The following is a 14,633-nucleotide window of genomic DNA, read 5'->3' as shown; positions in this document are numbered from 1 at the left end:
CACGTGATGCTTCCTATGGCAAGTGGAAAGCAAAAAGTCTTATTCCCCAATAGGATGATGCTTGACTTTCACCAAACAGTCTTTTCCCCCATTTTCAATATTTTTATATCTTGTAATGAGAAATGGTCAAAGGAAATTTTAGAAAGCTATCTTTTTAAGTGTCCCTATGACTTCAGGATTGTACACAGCAGTGTCCTGGAATCTTCAATTCTGGACTGTCAGAGGGAGAGTACCGCGGGAGAGCTGCACTGTCAGTGGTCCCATGAGATTTATTTATTCATTTTTAATAAATTTAGAGTACCCAATTCTTTTTTTTCCCAATTAAAAGACAATTTAGCGTGGCCAAACCACCTACCCTTCACATCTTTGGGTTGTAGGGGTGAGACACACGCAGACACAGGGAGAATCATAGAACTTACAGTGCAGAAGAAGGCCATTCGGCCCATCGAGTCTGCACCGGCCCTTGGAAAATGCACCCTAACTAAGCCCACCTCCACCCTGTCCCTACACCTCCACATATCCCCGTAACCCCACCTAACCTTTTTTGGACACTATGGGCAATTTAGCATGGCCAATCCACCTAACCTGCACGTCTTTGGACTGTGGGAGGAAACCGGAGCACCCAGAGGAAACCCACACAGACACGGGGAGAACGTGCAGACTCCACACAAACCGTGACCCAAGCTGGGAATTGAACTTGGGATCCTGGAGCTGTGAAGCAGTCATGCTAACCACTGTGCTACCGTGTTGCCCCAGTGTTGGGAGAATGTTGCAAACTCCACACAGACAGTGACCCGGGCCGGGATCGAACCCAGGTCTTGGGTGCCGTGAGGCAGCAGTGCTAACCACTGCACCACCAATGTTAAACCATCTACTGTCTCAGGTGGACTCAACAGGTCGCACAGCGTGATTTTGAAGATGAGCTCTGGAATTATTCCACAGCCAACTACTATGTGTAAACTGGCTGTTGTGATCCCTGCGTTCCAACAGCAATTTGTTGGATCTGCAAATTTACCTCACATGAACCGATTACATAGAAATGATGTTAAAATTGTCCTCAGTGCCACTGAATTTAATCAGGTGAATTTGATCAGGTACCCTGCTCCTAAACCTTTATTCTTGTTTCCTTGGAAGATGGTAAGGTTTGGGATGAATGGGTTTCCAAAGCTCTCCCCAAGTGGGGTTTCCCTCACCTCATGAGTGGGTGGGTTGTGGACTAATTGCTGGGGATTGGTAGCTATTGCTCATCATTGTTTGTATCATTTGATTATTAGAATGTAGAACGGGAACTAAGTAGACTTGGGGCTGGATTCTCCGCCGTCGGGATGCTCCGTTTTGCCGGTAGCCCGGGGTTTCCCGACGACGTGGGGCTGCCCCACATTGGGAAAACCCCATTGACCAGCTGGTGAAACGGAGCATTCCACCGGTGCGCTGAACCAAAAATCTGGCGTGGCGGGACGGAGAATCCAGCCCATAGTCTTTGCGTCTCACGATTGTTTGGGAGGGAAATTGGACAGTGCCTCCAATCAAACACTCCCTTTAGTTGGTGACTACGTAGAGCTAATTAAATACTACCCTTAAAGTGTGGGCCAAACTTTAAAACTATGAATTCTGTTCCATGTTCATATTAACTTCTGCATCTCTCTTCATCCTCCCCCCCCCCCCCCCCCTTCCACAGGTGCAAACAGTGCTCCAATACCCTCATGGCTGGTGCGTACAAGACTGGATCTGTGCCTGGGACTTTCATCTGCACTCACCACCAAGCCAAGGCTGGCGAGAATAACAACAGCAACATCATCGTTCCCACATTACGGGGGATCAGCGCCAAACCCAACGATTCAGCCCCAACCATCCACAAGCCAGTGCTCAGCCATGTGACAGGCCCGGCTGCAGTGACAAACACCCCCAAAGAGGCCAAGGCCTCACCGGCAGCTTTCAAACCTGGGAACAGTCATACAGAAAGGATGCCGGCAGCAAGACAAAGATTCATGAGGTCAGGGACACCTGATTTAGCACCATCAGTGAGCTCATTCCATTCTCAGGATCCTGTGCAAGGGCAACACAGTCTGATGGAGACATCACCACAAAAGCCCTGGTCACCCAGAAATCAAGAGCGTACCAATGTGTCGAAGAGTCCAACCTCAACCACCAGGCCCAGCTCTGACGCGGTCAAGGATAAGGCACGCTCGGTCCTCCAGAAGAATTTGCCCTTTGACAACAATAACAACCAAGGCGTTACCTCACCTTCCCGGTTTAATGTCAATAAGCCTTCAGCGCCGCAGTCCACCAGCCACCAGACCACCAAGACCATAACGTTAGATATAAGCAGCCAGAAAAATGCTCAATCAGGAACAAAGCAATCTACAACACCAGAGCAAAGGGCTGAGCCCAGCAACACACAGGCCCAAGGTTCCAAATGGAGGCCGATATCTACTTTGGAGGTGTCATCACGGCCTGTGGTCGCGAAAGGGATTGCCAACCCTGAGGTAGTGCTCACACTATCAGCGGATAGAACCCCACGCGCTCCATTGAACCGGGCTTCCAGCATGAATGAAGCAACAGGTCGTGGATTGACTTTGACCCAACAGACAAACAGTAAAGGTTAGTCTCCACCTGACTGGCTAAGCTAGTGTACAAACTCTCAGCCCCCGCCCACAGCCGCGGGTTCCCCTGGGGCAAGGCTGGCGAGCCATTGAAATCTCCATTCGCATTGGCTGAACACAGTTATGGGATGAGGCCTTCAAGTGGTCATTAATTGGAATCTTAGGGGCCTCACTTGGCCACACCACTGCTTGAGTGTCTTGTGGTTCGACGAGTCTTCCCGAAAAGAGGCAGAGTGGATCTCTTGCTGATCTGCAATTGGCAGGTGGAACCCCTGATACTGCCCTCATCTGCCTAGACAGGTTAATGAATAACAAATTATCTGTATACGATGCCCTTATCATAATGAAACATCCAGATCCCTTGGCACAATTCGAAGGAGAGAAGGGTGTGAGGGGGGTGGGGGAACATAACACTCATCCCTCAACCCATACTGCAGTGAAAAGATTAATCAGTCATTTTTCTCAGTGCTGTCTGTGGCACTTTGCTGTGAACAGTTAGTTGCCAGACTATTCCACATAACAGTGATTGCATTGAGAAGTAATTAACTGGATATCCTGGGGACTTTAAGACACATTCTTCAGTTATATGGGGTGATTAAAGAAAGCTGGGATTATTCTCCTAAAAGCAGGGAAGTTTAATGGGGGATTGAACAACGTTGTTTAAAATGATGACGTGTTTTGATAATGAAATAAGATGAAGTTGGCTCCACTAGCAGGTGGGTCGGAAACAAGAAGTTTTAAGATAAATGAGGATGATACTTTTTGTGATGTTGAGTGTGCTGCCTGAAAGACTAAATCCGCTTCCACCAGCCGTTTGCCATAGTCCCAGATGACCATAGGCTGCTTTCCCCTTTGGAGGGGAGCTGACTGGTGGGATTTAACCTGAGGATCACCACACCAAGGATGAACCTTCATGAATAACCTCAGCCGGTATGGGAATTAAACCCACGCTAGTGGCCTTGCTTTGCATCACGAACAAGCCGTGTAGCCAAGTGAGATAAACAGGCCCCCCTGAGTCAGCAATAACTTTCCAGACAGTAATGAAGGGACGGTGGGGGGATAATGGGTGGGAGGACGGTGTAGAGTGCAACTTACTTGATAGCTCTTTCAGGAGGCAGGCACAGAGTTGATGAACCGACTGGACTCTTGCTGTCCTGTAAGGTTCTACATAAATGCAAGTTTACATCTCCAGCTTCTCAACCGCTTACAACTCTTGTGAACAAAACAATGTTAACATTATGTTTATCTTTGCTCAACGCCTTGTTGCCTAAGCTATCGGAGAGGGTCATTGGCAGGTTCAATCTATTGATGCTCCAATGAGTGATGAGGAATAGTTTGTTGCCAGCCTTCGTGTGCATTAGGTTTGAGATGAGCTGCTCCAGGAGTGGCAGTGGTTGGACACTCCTTCCTAGTGGCTCCCTCGAAGCATGTTAGGCTGTGTTCTGGCTTGATTATGTAATCCAGCTTTGCTGTTTTGACACTTTTTCAAGTTTCTTTTGGCTTGGATCCGAACAATATAATTTCACCAGAAGGATGACTCAGGTCTCCGTAAACACTCCATCATCACTAGTTAACCCTTCACTGGCACATGTGCCTTATATGTTTCTCCCCCACCTCTTTTCCCAACAAGGTAGGACATTTGTAAACAAATGCTTGGTGAACATAACCAATTGGTTATCTCCCTTCCAAAAGGGAGTTGATGAAGTTTTGTCCTTGGGTGGAATTTTGCTACCAGTGGGGACTGTTGCAGGCAGTGGCACTAAATTTGACATGATGGAAAAAGTTAGTTTCGCGTCGGTGGGAAATTAATTTGGGCTTTTGCTCCCGAATTTGATGACCTGGGTTGAAAACAGTTCGATGTTCCTGCTGATCTGTATCAGGAGCCACATTTTCATTCATTCGCATCTCATGAATGCTCATTAACAAACTAACTCATTGGAATTACGTGACCCCTCCAATTTAATTTCTCCGTCAGCACTTGATTAAAATGGTCCCTTTTACGACTAGATGTAAATGGTGCATACCTGGTCAGCTTCAGTTCATTCATAACTCGAAGGTGAGTAAAAGCTACTTTCATTGTTGCTGTGAGATATCAGGGTGCCTGTAACACAAGTTGCAACAAAACTGGGCACTGGAGGACAGACAATTATAGAAGTGTGAGACAGGCAGGACTAGGGAGTAGTCAAGGAACAGAGTAGAGCAGTGAAAATCTGTCCTGGGACAAGAGTTATAATACTGCTCAGGGAAGAATTAGAGGCTACCCTGGGGCTGAGGCCACACTGTCAGGGGCGTATTGAAGATACTGTCCTGGGTCTGAGGCCATATTGAAGATACTGTCCTGGGTCTGAGACCATATTGAAGATACTGTCTTGGGTCTGAGGCCACTCTGTTGGGGGTATATTGAAGATACTGTCCTGGGTCTGAGACCATATTGAAGATACTGTCTTGGGTCTGAGGCCACTCTGTTGGGGGTATATTGAAGATACTGTCCTGGGTCTGAGACCAGGATGTCGGGGGCATATTGAAGATACTGTCCAAAAGACCATAGGACATAGGACCAGAGTTCGGTCACTCGGTCCATCGAGTCTGCTCCATTATTCAAACATGGCTGTAATTTTTCTCATCCCCATTCTCCTGCCTTCTCTCCAGAACCCCTGATCCCCTTATTGATCAAGAACCTATCTGAAAGACACTCAGTGATTTGGCCTCCACAGCCTTCTGTGGCAAAGAGTTCCACAGATTCACCACCCTCTGGCTGAAGAAATTTCTCCTTGTCTCTGCTTTAAAGGATTGTCCCTTTAGTCTGACATTGTGTCCTCTGGTTCTAGATTTTCCTGCAAGTGGAAACATCCTCTCCACATCCACTCTATCCAGGCCTCGCAGTATCCTGTCAGTTTCAATAAGATCCCCCCCTCATCCTTTTAATCTCCAACCAGTACAGACCCAGAGTCCTCAACAATTCCTCATACGACACATTCTTCATTCCAGGGATCATTCTTGTGAACCTCCTCTGGACCCTTTCCAAGGCAGGCGAATCCTTCCTTAGATACGGAGCTCAAATCTGCTCACAATACTCCAAATGGGGTCTGACCAGAGCCTTATACAACCTCAGAAGTACATCCCTGGTCTTGTATTCTAGCCCTCTTGACATGAATGCTAACATTGCATTTGCCTTCCTGACTGCCGACTGAACCTGCACGTTAACCTTAAGAGAGTCGTGAACAAGGACTCCCAAGTCCCTTTGTGCTTCTGATTTCCTAAGCATTTCCCCATTTCGAAAATAGTCTACACCTCCATTCCTCCTTTCAAAGTGCATAACCTCAAATGTTTCCACATTGTATTTAATCTGCCACTTCATTGCCCACTCTCCTAGCCTGTCCAAATCATTCTGCAGCCCCACTGCTTCCTCAATACTACCTGCCCCTCTACAGATCTTTCTTTCATCTGCAGACGTAGCAACAGTGCCTTCAGTTCCTTCTTCCAGATCATTAATGTATATTGTGAAAAGTTGTGGTACCAGCACTGACCCCTAAGGCACCACCACTAGTCACCGGCTGCCATCTTGAAAAAGACCCCTTCATCCCCACTCTCTGCCTTCTGCCAGTCAGCCAATCCTCTATCCATGCCAGGATCTTACTCTTAACACCATGGGCTCTTAACTTATTTAACAGTCTCCTATGTCGCACCTTGTCAAAGGCCTTCTGGAAATCTAAATAAATCACGTCCACTGGTTCTCCTTTGTCTAACTTCCTTGTTACCTCCTCAAAGAACTCTAACTGATTTATCAGATGTGACCTCCCTTTGACAAAGCCGAGTTGACTCAGTCCTATTTTATCGTGCACTTTTCCAAGTACTCCGCGATCTCATCTTTAATAATGGACTCTAAAATCTTACCGATGACCAAAGTCAGGCTAACCGGCCTATAATTTCCCTTCTTATGTCGCCCTCCCTTCTTAAGCAGTGGTGTTACATTAGCCACTTTCCAGTCCTCTGGGACCCTCCTTGTCTCCAGTGATTCCTGAAAGATCACCACCAATGCCTCCACAATCCCCTCAGCTATTTCTTTTAGAACCCTGTGGTGTAGACCATCTGGTCCAGGTGATTTGTCCACCTTCAGACCTTTCAGTTTCCCCAGAAACTTCTCCACTGCACTGACGCCTGCCCCCTGATTCTCCTGGAGCTCTGGCATCCCACTGGTGTCTTCCACCATGAAGACTGATGTAAAGTAATTATTCGGTTCCTCTGCCATTTCTTTGTTTTCTATTGATCCATTGTCTATTATTGCCTCTCTCGTACCTTTAATATATTAAAAAAACTCTTATTTTCTTTTATATTACTAGCTAGCCTGCACTCCTATTTCATCTTCTCTTCCCTTATTGCTTTTTTAGTTGTTCTCTGCTCGCTTTTAAAGGCTTCCCAATCTTCTGGCTTCCCACGAATGCTCACCACTTTGTATGCTTTTTCGTTTTCTTTTATGCTGTCCTTGACTTCCCTCATCAACCATGGATGCCTTGTCCTCCCCTTAGCATGTTTCCTCCTCCTTGGGATGAATTTCTGTTGTGCCTCCCGATAATCCCCCAAAACATCTGCCATTGCTGTTCCACTGTCTTCCCTGCTAGGCTCCTTTTCCTACCAACTCTGGCCAGTTCCTCCCTCATGCCTTTGTCGTTACCCTTATTTAATTGAAATACTATTACATCTGATTCCAGCTTCTCCCTCTCAAAGTGCAGGGTACATTCCATCATATTGTGGTCACTGCTCCCTAAGGGTTCCTTAACCTTAAGTTCCCGAATCAAGTCTGCCTCATTACACATCACCAAATCCATAATTGCCTGTTCCCTAGTAGGCTCTGTCACAAGCTGCTCCAAAAAAAGTTTCTTGGACATTCCACAAATCCCTTTTCTTGGGATCCACTACCAACCTGATTTTCCCAGTCCAGCTGCATATTGAAGACCCCCATGATTATTGTTATATTGCCGTTTTTACATGCATTTTCTATCTTCTGATTTATTTTCTGCCCCACATCTTGACTACTGCTAGGGGGCCTGTACATAACTCCCATCAGGGTATTTTTACTTTTGAGATTCCTCAACTCTACCCACTGGGATTATATCTATGCCTTCTGACCCTATGTCGCTCCTTGCTATCGATTTAACTTCATTCCTTACTAACAATGTAACCACGCCCGTTTGCCCACATGCCTGTCCTTTCAATAGGACACGTATCCCTGTATATTTAGATCCCAGCCCTGATCCCCTTGTAGCCACGTCTCTGTGATGCCCACAACATCGTATCGGCCAATTTCAGTATGCACAATAAGCTCATTTACCTTGCTCCGTATACTGCGCGCATTAAGGTACAACACCCTCAGTCCTGCATTGACCACCTCCCTTCTAACACTTAACACCTTTTTTGCTCTGCCCGAGGGTGACGTTGTTCTCTTTTTTTGTTCTCTATTTCCCCATCAGCAATGACACCTTCAAAGCTAACGCTCTGGTTCCCACCTCCCTGCCATACTGGCCTGGGGCTGAGACCAAGCTGTTGGGGGCATATTGAAGATACTGCCTGAAGCACGATATGGACAATATCCAGGTTTGGGCTGACAAGTGGCAAGTTACATTTGCGCCACACAAGTGTCAGGCAATGACTATTTCCTACAAGAGAGGATCTAGCCACCGCCCGTGACATTCAATGGCATTACCATCGCTGAATTCCCCACAATCAACACCCTGGGGGTTACCATTGATCAGAGACTGAACTGGACTAGCCATATAAATACTGTGGCTACCTGGGCAGGTCAAAGGCTAGGAATCCTACGGTGAGTAACTCACCTCCTGACCCCCAAAGCCTGTCCACCATCCACAAGGCACAAGTCAGGAGTGTAATGGAATACTCTCCACTTGCCTGGATGAGTGCAGCACAAAAACACTCAAGAAGCTCGACACCATCCAGGACAAAGGAGCCCGCTTGATTGCTCAATAAACATTCAAATGCTCCGCCACTGACGAACACTGGCAGCCGTGTATACCATCTGCAAGATGCACTGCAGTAACTCACCAAGGTTCCTTAGACAGCACCTTCCAAACCCACGACCATTTCCATCTCGAAGGACAAGAGCAGCAGATACCTGGGAATCCCACCACCCGCAGGTTCCCCTCCAAGTCACTCACCACCCTGACTTGGAAATATATCACCGTTCCTTCATTGTCCTAGGGCTGTGTGGTCCATGTCAGAGAGCTCTACATGGAGCGTATGGTTTGGTCCCGGTATTGAGTCAGGAAAGGCCCTCTGGGCAGTGATGATCATACACAGTATGGTGTGTAGGATATAGTCAGTCACCTAAGGATTTTGGTAATTGGGGGTGAGAATCGTGTTACTGTGAGGCAGAAGTCACAGCAACGTTCAGGGGAGGCATCTGTAAGTCAGTAGCTGAAAACTGACTTGCGGGGGTTGGTATTATTTGTTCTTATTGTGGGGGTCCTGAAAAGTCAAGGTGCACGTAGCCTCGGAAAGGGGAGGGGTCAGTTCGACAAAGGGCATTACCATTAATGGCTTCAGGCGCATACCAGGAATATCCGCATGGATAATGATGGTGTCAAGGTAACTGGGGAGGCTGGATAGTGACATGAGGAAAGGGAATTAGGAGGCGGTGTCTATGGAGAAGGATGGGAAGAACTTGGTGGATGGTAGGAACGAAGAGTGATGGAGTTTGAAAAACGAGCAAGAAAACAGTTGGTCTGGGAGAGGTCTCTGGGTGTGTGGGAGGAGTTCAGCAAAGCAATCTCTGGCCGATTGTAGGGGCATGCTATAGCTGCTCTGGTCAAACCATGGAGAGCATGGCTCAGCTGAATACTGGACTTGAGGGTCTAATGCACACAATGAACGAGTTTTGCTTCTTTATTAATGATGTGCATTCAGGCAAGGATCCATTAAGTGCGGGTGCTGTGGTGCAGATGCTTTTAATTGGTATCTGCACCTTGCAGAGGCATGTCTAAATCCATGTACGTTCAAACAATCAAAGGCCATGTCTGCTGCGCAGAGGCAGCATGGGTCCTTCAAATCTCCATGTTCCCAGTGCACTGGTCATTTGAGGCACCTTCTTGCAGTCAGGGCATAAGAGAAGGATTGGGTATGGATAGTTATTGACAAGACCACAGGAGGACAGCCACCAGAAGCCTGAGTGTAGGTTACTGGACTTGGGTCTTTGAACCCTAATTAAGATCCTCGTTGTGAATGTGCAGTCACATCTGAGGGGTAAGGTTACCTATCTGCCATCCTCCAGGATGATCCCATCCTGCTAGGGGAGACTGGGTATGTGGTGTGCAGACTGAGGGAAAGTCAGGGGCTGGAGAATGCATTCCTGCCTTGTGCATGGAAGGAGACCATTCGAGGGGAACTAGCTCAGTTGTACGCATTCACCATTACACAGAAGAATGGAGGATACAGGCTGCGGGCAACACTGCCATCGAGACAGCTTTGATTAGAACAATGCGATGAAGAGCCCATTGCTGATTGGCACAGCTTAGGGAAGACCATCACCCTGAGGAACAAGAGCCAACTGGGCCAGATATCGACAAGGAGGGGCCAAATCAAAGAAATGCAGGCCAGGTGGAGTGGCCGTACAATACGCGGGGTTACGGAGATGGGGCAGGGCAGTGGGCCTAGGTAAGAGGCAAGAGGCAGACTCGATGGGCTGGATAGCCTCCTTCTGCATTGTAGGGATTCTGTGGAAATTTTGGGGACGTTTGGCGTGATCCAAGGGTGACAGTTGCCCTTTTCAGTATGGATCACCATTATGTGTAGTTCTGCATAGATTAAGCAAGCCAGATTGCAAGAGCTGTGGGATTTGTCGCTAACTCAGGCTTGCCGCTTGCTCACGTGTGGCCTTGAGAGCTCCCTGGCAGCAGCCAGTCAGATTCATTAATAGAAAAGGATTTCACTCTCTGAGCACCCAGATCCTTGATGGTCACAGAAAGCAGATCCAGCATGTTTGCACCAGACACCCAGGGAACTCTCACAACTCTTACATTTTGAGTCATTCCCAGATGGCGCAGATTTTTGAGGGACCTCGGCGCTTAGAAGGTTGGTTCCTCTTGAGGACATGGCTAATGATGCCTGTTCATCAAACACAGGGTGCATCTGAGGATATAAAGGCCAAGACCTTCGACCCCATCAGGTAGCGGCAGGGCGGACAAATCCCTGTACGCCCGTCACGAGATTCACGAGCTCCCCGCGGATTCATAATTATTGAGCTGAAAGATGGAAAATCACGTGGATTAATCTGACCCACTGTCTGGCGGGAATCATGCTGACTTTCCCACCCGTGACCACAGTTAGTCTGCCGATTGGAAAATTCTGTCCCTTATGTAAGTCATTGGGGATCATTACTGATTATATATCGTTTGGTAGGTGAGCACCAAAAAGGGCCAAAGGGCACAATTGAAGGACAAAAATAGCTGAGAATGGGCAAGCGAAAAAAGTATCCCCTCACCCATCCCCTCATAAGAATTTAAGGAGGCTGTGTACAGGATACGGTTGTCAGCTCTCCAGGATTTCCTTGTAGTCTGGAAGCTGCTCTGAGGCACCCTGCAACATAAAACGGGGCATCAAAAGAATTCTTGGAACGCTTAAATTGTAAGTTATACTGGAGATGGGGGAGATTTACAATCAAGGGTCAGCCAATTGGGTAAGATATGAAGAGTCCATTTGCTTTTCAATTGGTCAAGAATGGTCATGTTGCGTAACTAATAGCGGGAGTGTGGGGAAGGGGCAGTTAAAATACTTAACATATTAAATATTCAGAGAATTGGCCCTGTTTAGTTTGTAATTCCATAGAATGTCTGTTCTTTGTGTTATCGGTGAGGCGTTTTCAGAACTCCAAAATGTATCATGGAGTTCAAACAACCTCTCCCTTTAATGGATTTGTTGCTTTTCTTAGCACACGGCTTGTTCCCTAGGTGTGGGATTACAATTATGGACACGTGGGTTTTTAAACACAAAACACTGTTTATCCATGAACTCAACTTAACATCTTAAATAAACATTGAATCTCTTAACACCCCTTACTTCAAAGATAACTCAGAAAATATTGCAACAGTAAATAACTCCTTAAAATGTTCCTTCAAATTTCCAAGAGACTTAACACCTTTAAACAGTATCACACAGGTTAATGGATATATATTTTCTGTAGAATGGCTGAGATATATTAGCTTGGTTGACTTCCGCTCCAGCACCTTGCTTTCTTCCTGCAAACTCTCTGGAAACACACAGACACACACAAACTGCTTTTTCCAACCTGGCCTTCTCCCTTCAAGTAGATCACAGCAAACCAGAACTTCTCAAGCTGCTGGTTGAGCCAGATATGGCTTTCTACTTTTAAACTGCTCTCAGCAAAACCAGCCAGGCACTTTTTAGCTGCTCTCAGCAAAACCAGCCAGGCACTTTTCAAACTGCAAAACCCAACTGCAAAATGGCTGACCTGAGCTCAGCCCCACCCACTCTATGACATCACTGTTTTCTTAAAGGTACATTGCTTAAACATCCAGTTCTTAAAGGCACTCTCGCATGACATTTGTCTCATATTGTATGACATTTGGCTGCTCTTTAAATTACTTCCCTAATCGCCTGGCCATTTATGAACCTCTTTGTGATCCAAGTCAGGTTTGTAATTTTCTCTCTGTCTGTCTGTAATGATTTGAATCTGAAAAGTTTACCTGCCCTGACTATCCCCTTCCTGCAGTGATGTGTGTGTTTGTACATGCACACACGCAACGCTGCCAACCTAGATAACTCCATACACTGCTGGACTTTGAAAACAGCTGCAACATAGGGAACCAAAGAAAGGCGTGCATTCATGTGCTGCCTTATATGACCTCCGAATATTCCAATGCAGGTTACAGCCTGTGAAGTACTTCTGAAGTCACTGTAATAATGTAGATAATGTGGCTGTCAATTTACAAATGCAAGCTCCCGCAAACAGCAGTGTGATTTTAAAAAATTAATTGGATTTGTGGACCCTTAGTGCCCATCCCGAATGGCTTGCTAGGCATCTAAGAGTCAACATTTCTGTTGATCTGGAGTCACAGGTAAGGACCACTGCTTTCCTTCCCTTAAGGAACCCTAAAGATTGGGTTTTTATGACAATTGTTATGGGCCAGGGTTTAAAAACTCCAAAGTATATTGTGAAGTTCACCTGACCTACAACCTTTATGTTGAATTTGGCTAGGATGAGCACAAGGATCTTCCCTTCAAGTGTGAGTCACTTGTTCAAAGGCACTTAGTGCCTGATTCAGGAACTTGGCATTGGAAAAGGGGAGTGGATGGGGGGGGGGACCCGCTGACAGCCACCCTCCTTGCCCTTACTGCCAAGCCCCCTCTTTGTTGTGACGCCCCAGCTATTTCAATCATGATTCACCTTTGCCAATGCCTATTACTTTTGTCTGGAATGCAGGGTTTAATGAGAGAGAGGAACTGAGAGATCAATCCCATCAATTCCCAACACCATGACTCCACTAATATTGAAGGCTGATAAATCCCCAGGGCATGATCATCTACATCCCACAACACTTAAGGAAGTGGCCCGAGAAATACTGGATGCATTGCTGCCCATCTTCTAATCCTGTTTCAGGTGGGAACAGGAAGTCGACCCGCGGACTTCTGGGAAGACCCTCACCAATAAATTCTGGTGGAGAGGAAACCCGAGACACTACACGTGTAGTGTCTCCCACCCGCCCTCCTCCTCTAACCTAATAATAAAACCCTTTGGTGTGAGATAAGTACCATATTTTATTATTGTTATTAATAATTTTTTTTTTTTTATATATAAAAAAATTTAATTTAGTTGTTAGCCAGATCTTGGTAGAAAGTTAGAGGAATGGCAGGGAAGGGAGTGCAATGTTCCTCCTGCAGGATGTTTGAGGTGAGGGATGCCGTTAGTGTCCCTGCTGATTTTACCTGCAGGAAGTGCTGCCATCTCCAGCTCTTCCAAGACCGAGTTAGGGAACTGGAGCTGGAGTTGGAAGAACTTCGGATCATTCGGGAGGCAGAGGGGGTCATAGATAGCAGCTTCAGGGAATTAGTTACACCAAAGATTGGAGATAGATGGGTAACTGTAAGAGGGACGGGGAAAAAACAGTCAGTGCAGGGATCCCCTGCGGTCGTTCCCCTGAGAAACAAGTATACCGCTTTGGATACTTGTGGGGGGGACGACTTACCAGGGGTAAGCCATGGGGTACAGACCTCTGGCACAGAGTCTGTCCCTGTTGCTCAGAAGGGAAGGGGGGAGAGGAGCAGAGCATTAGTAATTGGGGACTCTATAGTCAGGGGCACAGATAGGAGATTTTGTGGGAGTGTGAGAGACTCACGTTTGGTATGTTGCCTCCCAGGTGCAAGGGTACGTGATGTCTCGGATCGTGTTTTCCGGGTCCTTAAGGGGGAGGGGGAGCAGCCCCAAGTCGTGGTCCACATTGGCACTAACGACATGGGTAGGAAAGGGGATAAGGATGTCAGGCAGGCTTTCAGGGAGCTAGGATGGAAGCTCAGAACTAGAACAAACAGAGTTGTTATCTCTGGGTTGTTGCCCGTGCCACGTGATAGTGAGATGAGGAATAGGGAGAGAGAGCAATTAAACACGTGGCTACAGGGATGGTGCAGGCGGGAGGGATTCAGATTTCTGGATAACTGGGGCGCTTTCTGGGGAAGGTGGGACCTCTACAGACAGGATGGTCTACATCTGAACCTGCGGGGCACAAATATCCTGGGGGGGAGATTTGTTAGTGCTCTTTGGGGGGGTTTAAACTAATGCAGCAGGGGTATGGGAACCTGGATTGTAGTTTTAGGGTAAGGGAGAATGAGAGTATAGAGGTCAGGAGCTCAGATTTGACGTCGCAGGAGGGGGCCAGTGTTCAGGTAGGTGGTTTGAAGTGTGTCTACTTCAATGCCAGGAGTATACGAAATAAGGTAGGGGAACTGGCAGCATGAGTTGGTACCTGGGACTTCGATGTTGTGGCCATTTCGGAGACGTGGATAGAG

The 14,633-nt window shown here is 47.0% G+C and overlaps 1 protein-coding gene across 1 annotated transcript in view; it reads left to right on the top strand.

Moving 5' to 3' along the window:
* micall2a (mical-like 2a) overlaps nucleotides 1-14,633 on the top strand; it is a 165,238-nt gene that overhangs the window by 85,114 nt on the left and 65,491 nt on the right. The window contains exon 6 of the mRNA XM_072481020.1: nucleotides 1,679-2,601. Within this exon, the coding sequence (XP_072337121.1) occupies nucleotides 1,679-2,601 (923 nt within the window). The remainder of the gene's footprint in view (nucleotides 1-1,678; nucleotides 2,602-14,633) is intronic.

This window comes from Scyliorhinus torazame, chromosome 17 (assembly GCF_047496885.1).
Source record: "Scyliorhinus torazame isolate Kashiwa2021f chromosome 17, sScyTor2.1, whole genome shotgun sequence".
Lineage (NCBI taxonomy): Eukaryota > Metazoa > Chordata > Chondrichthyes > Carcharhiniformes > Scyliorhinidae > Scyliorhinus > Scyliorhinus torazame.
The sequence above is the reverse complement of the archived record's forward strand: the minus strand, read 5'-3'. Positions and strand labels throughout refer to the sequence as shown.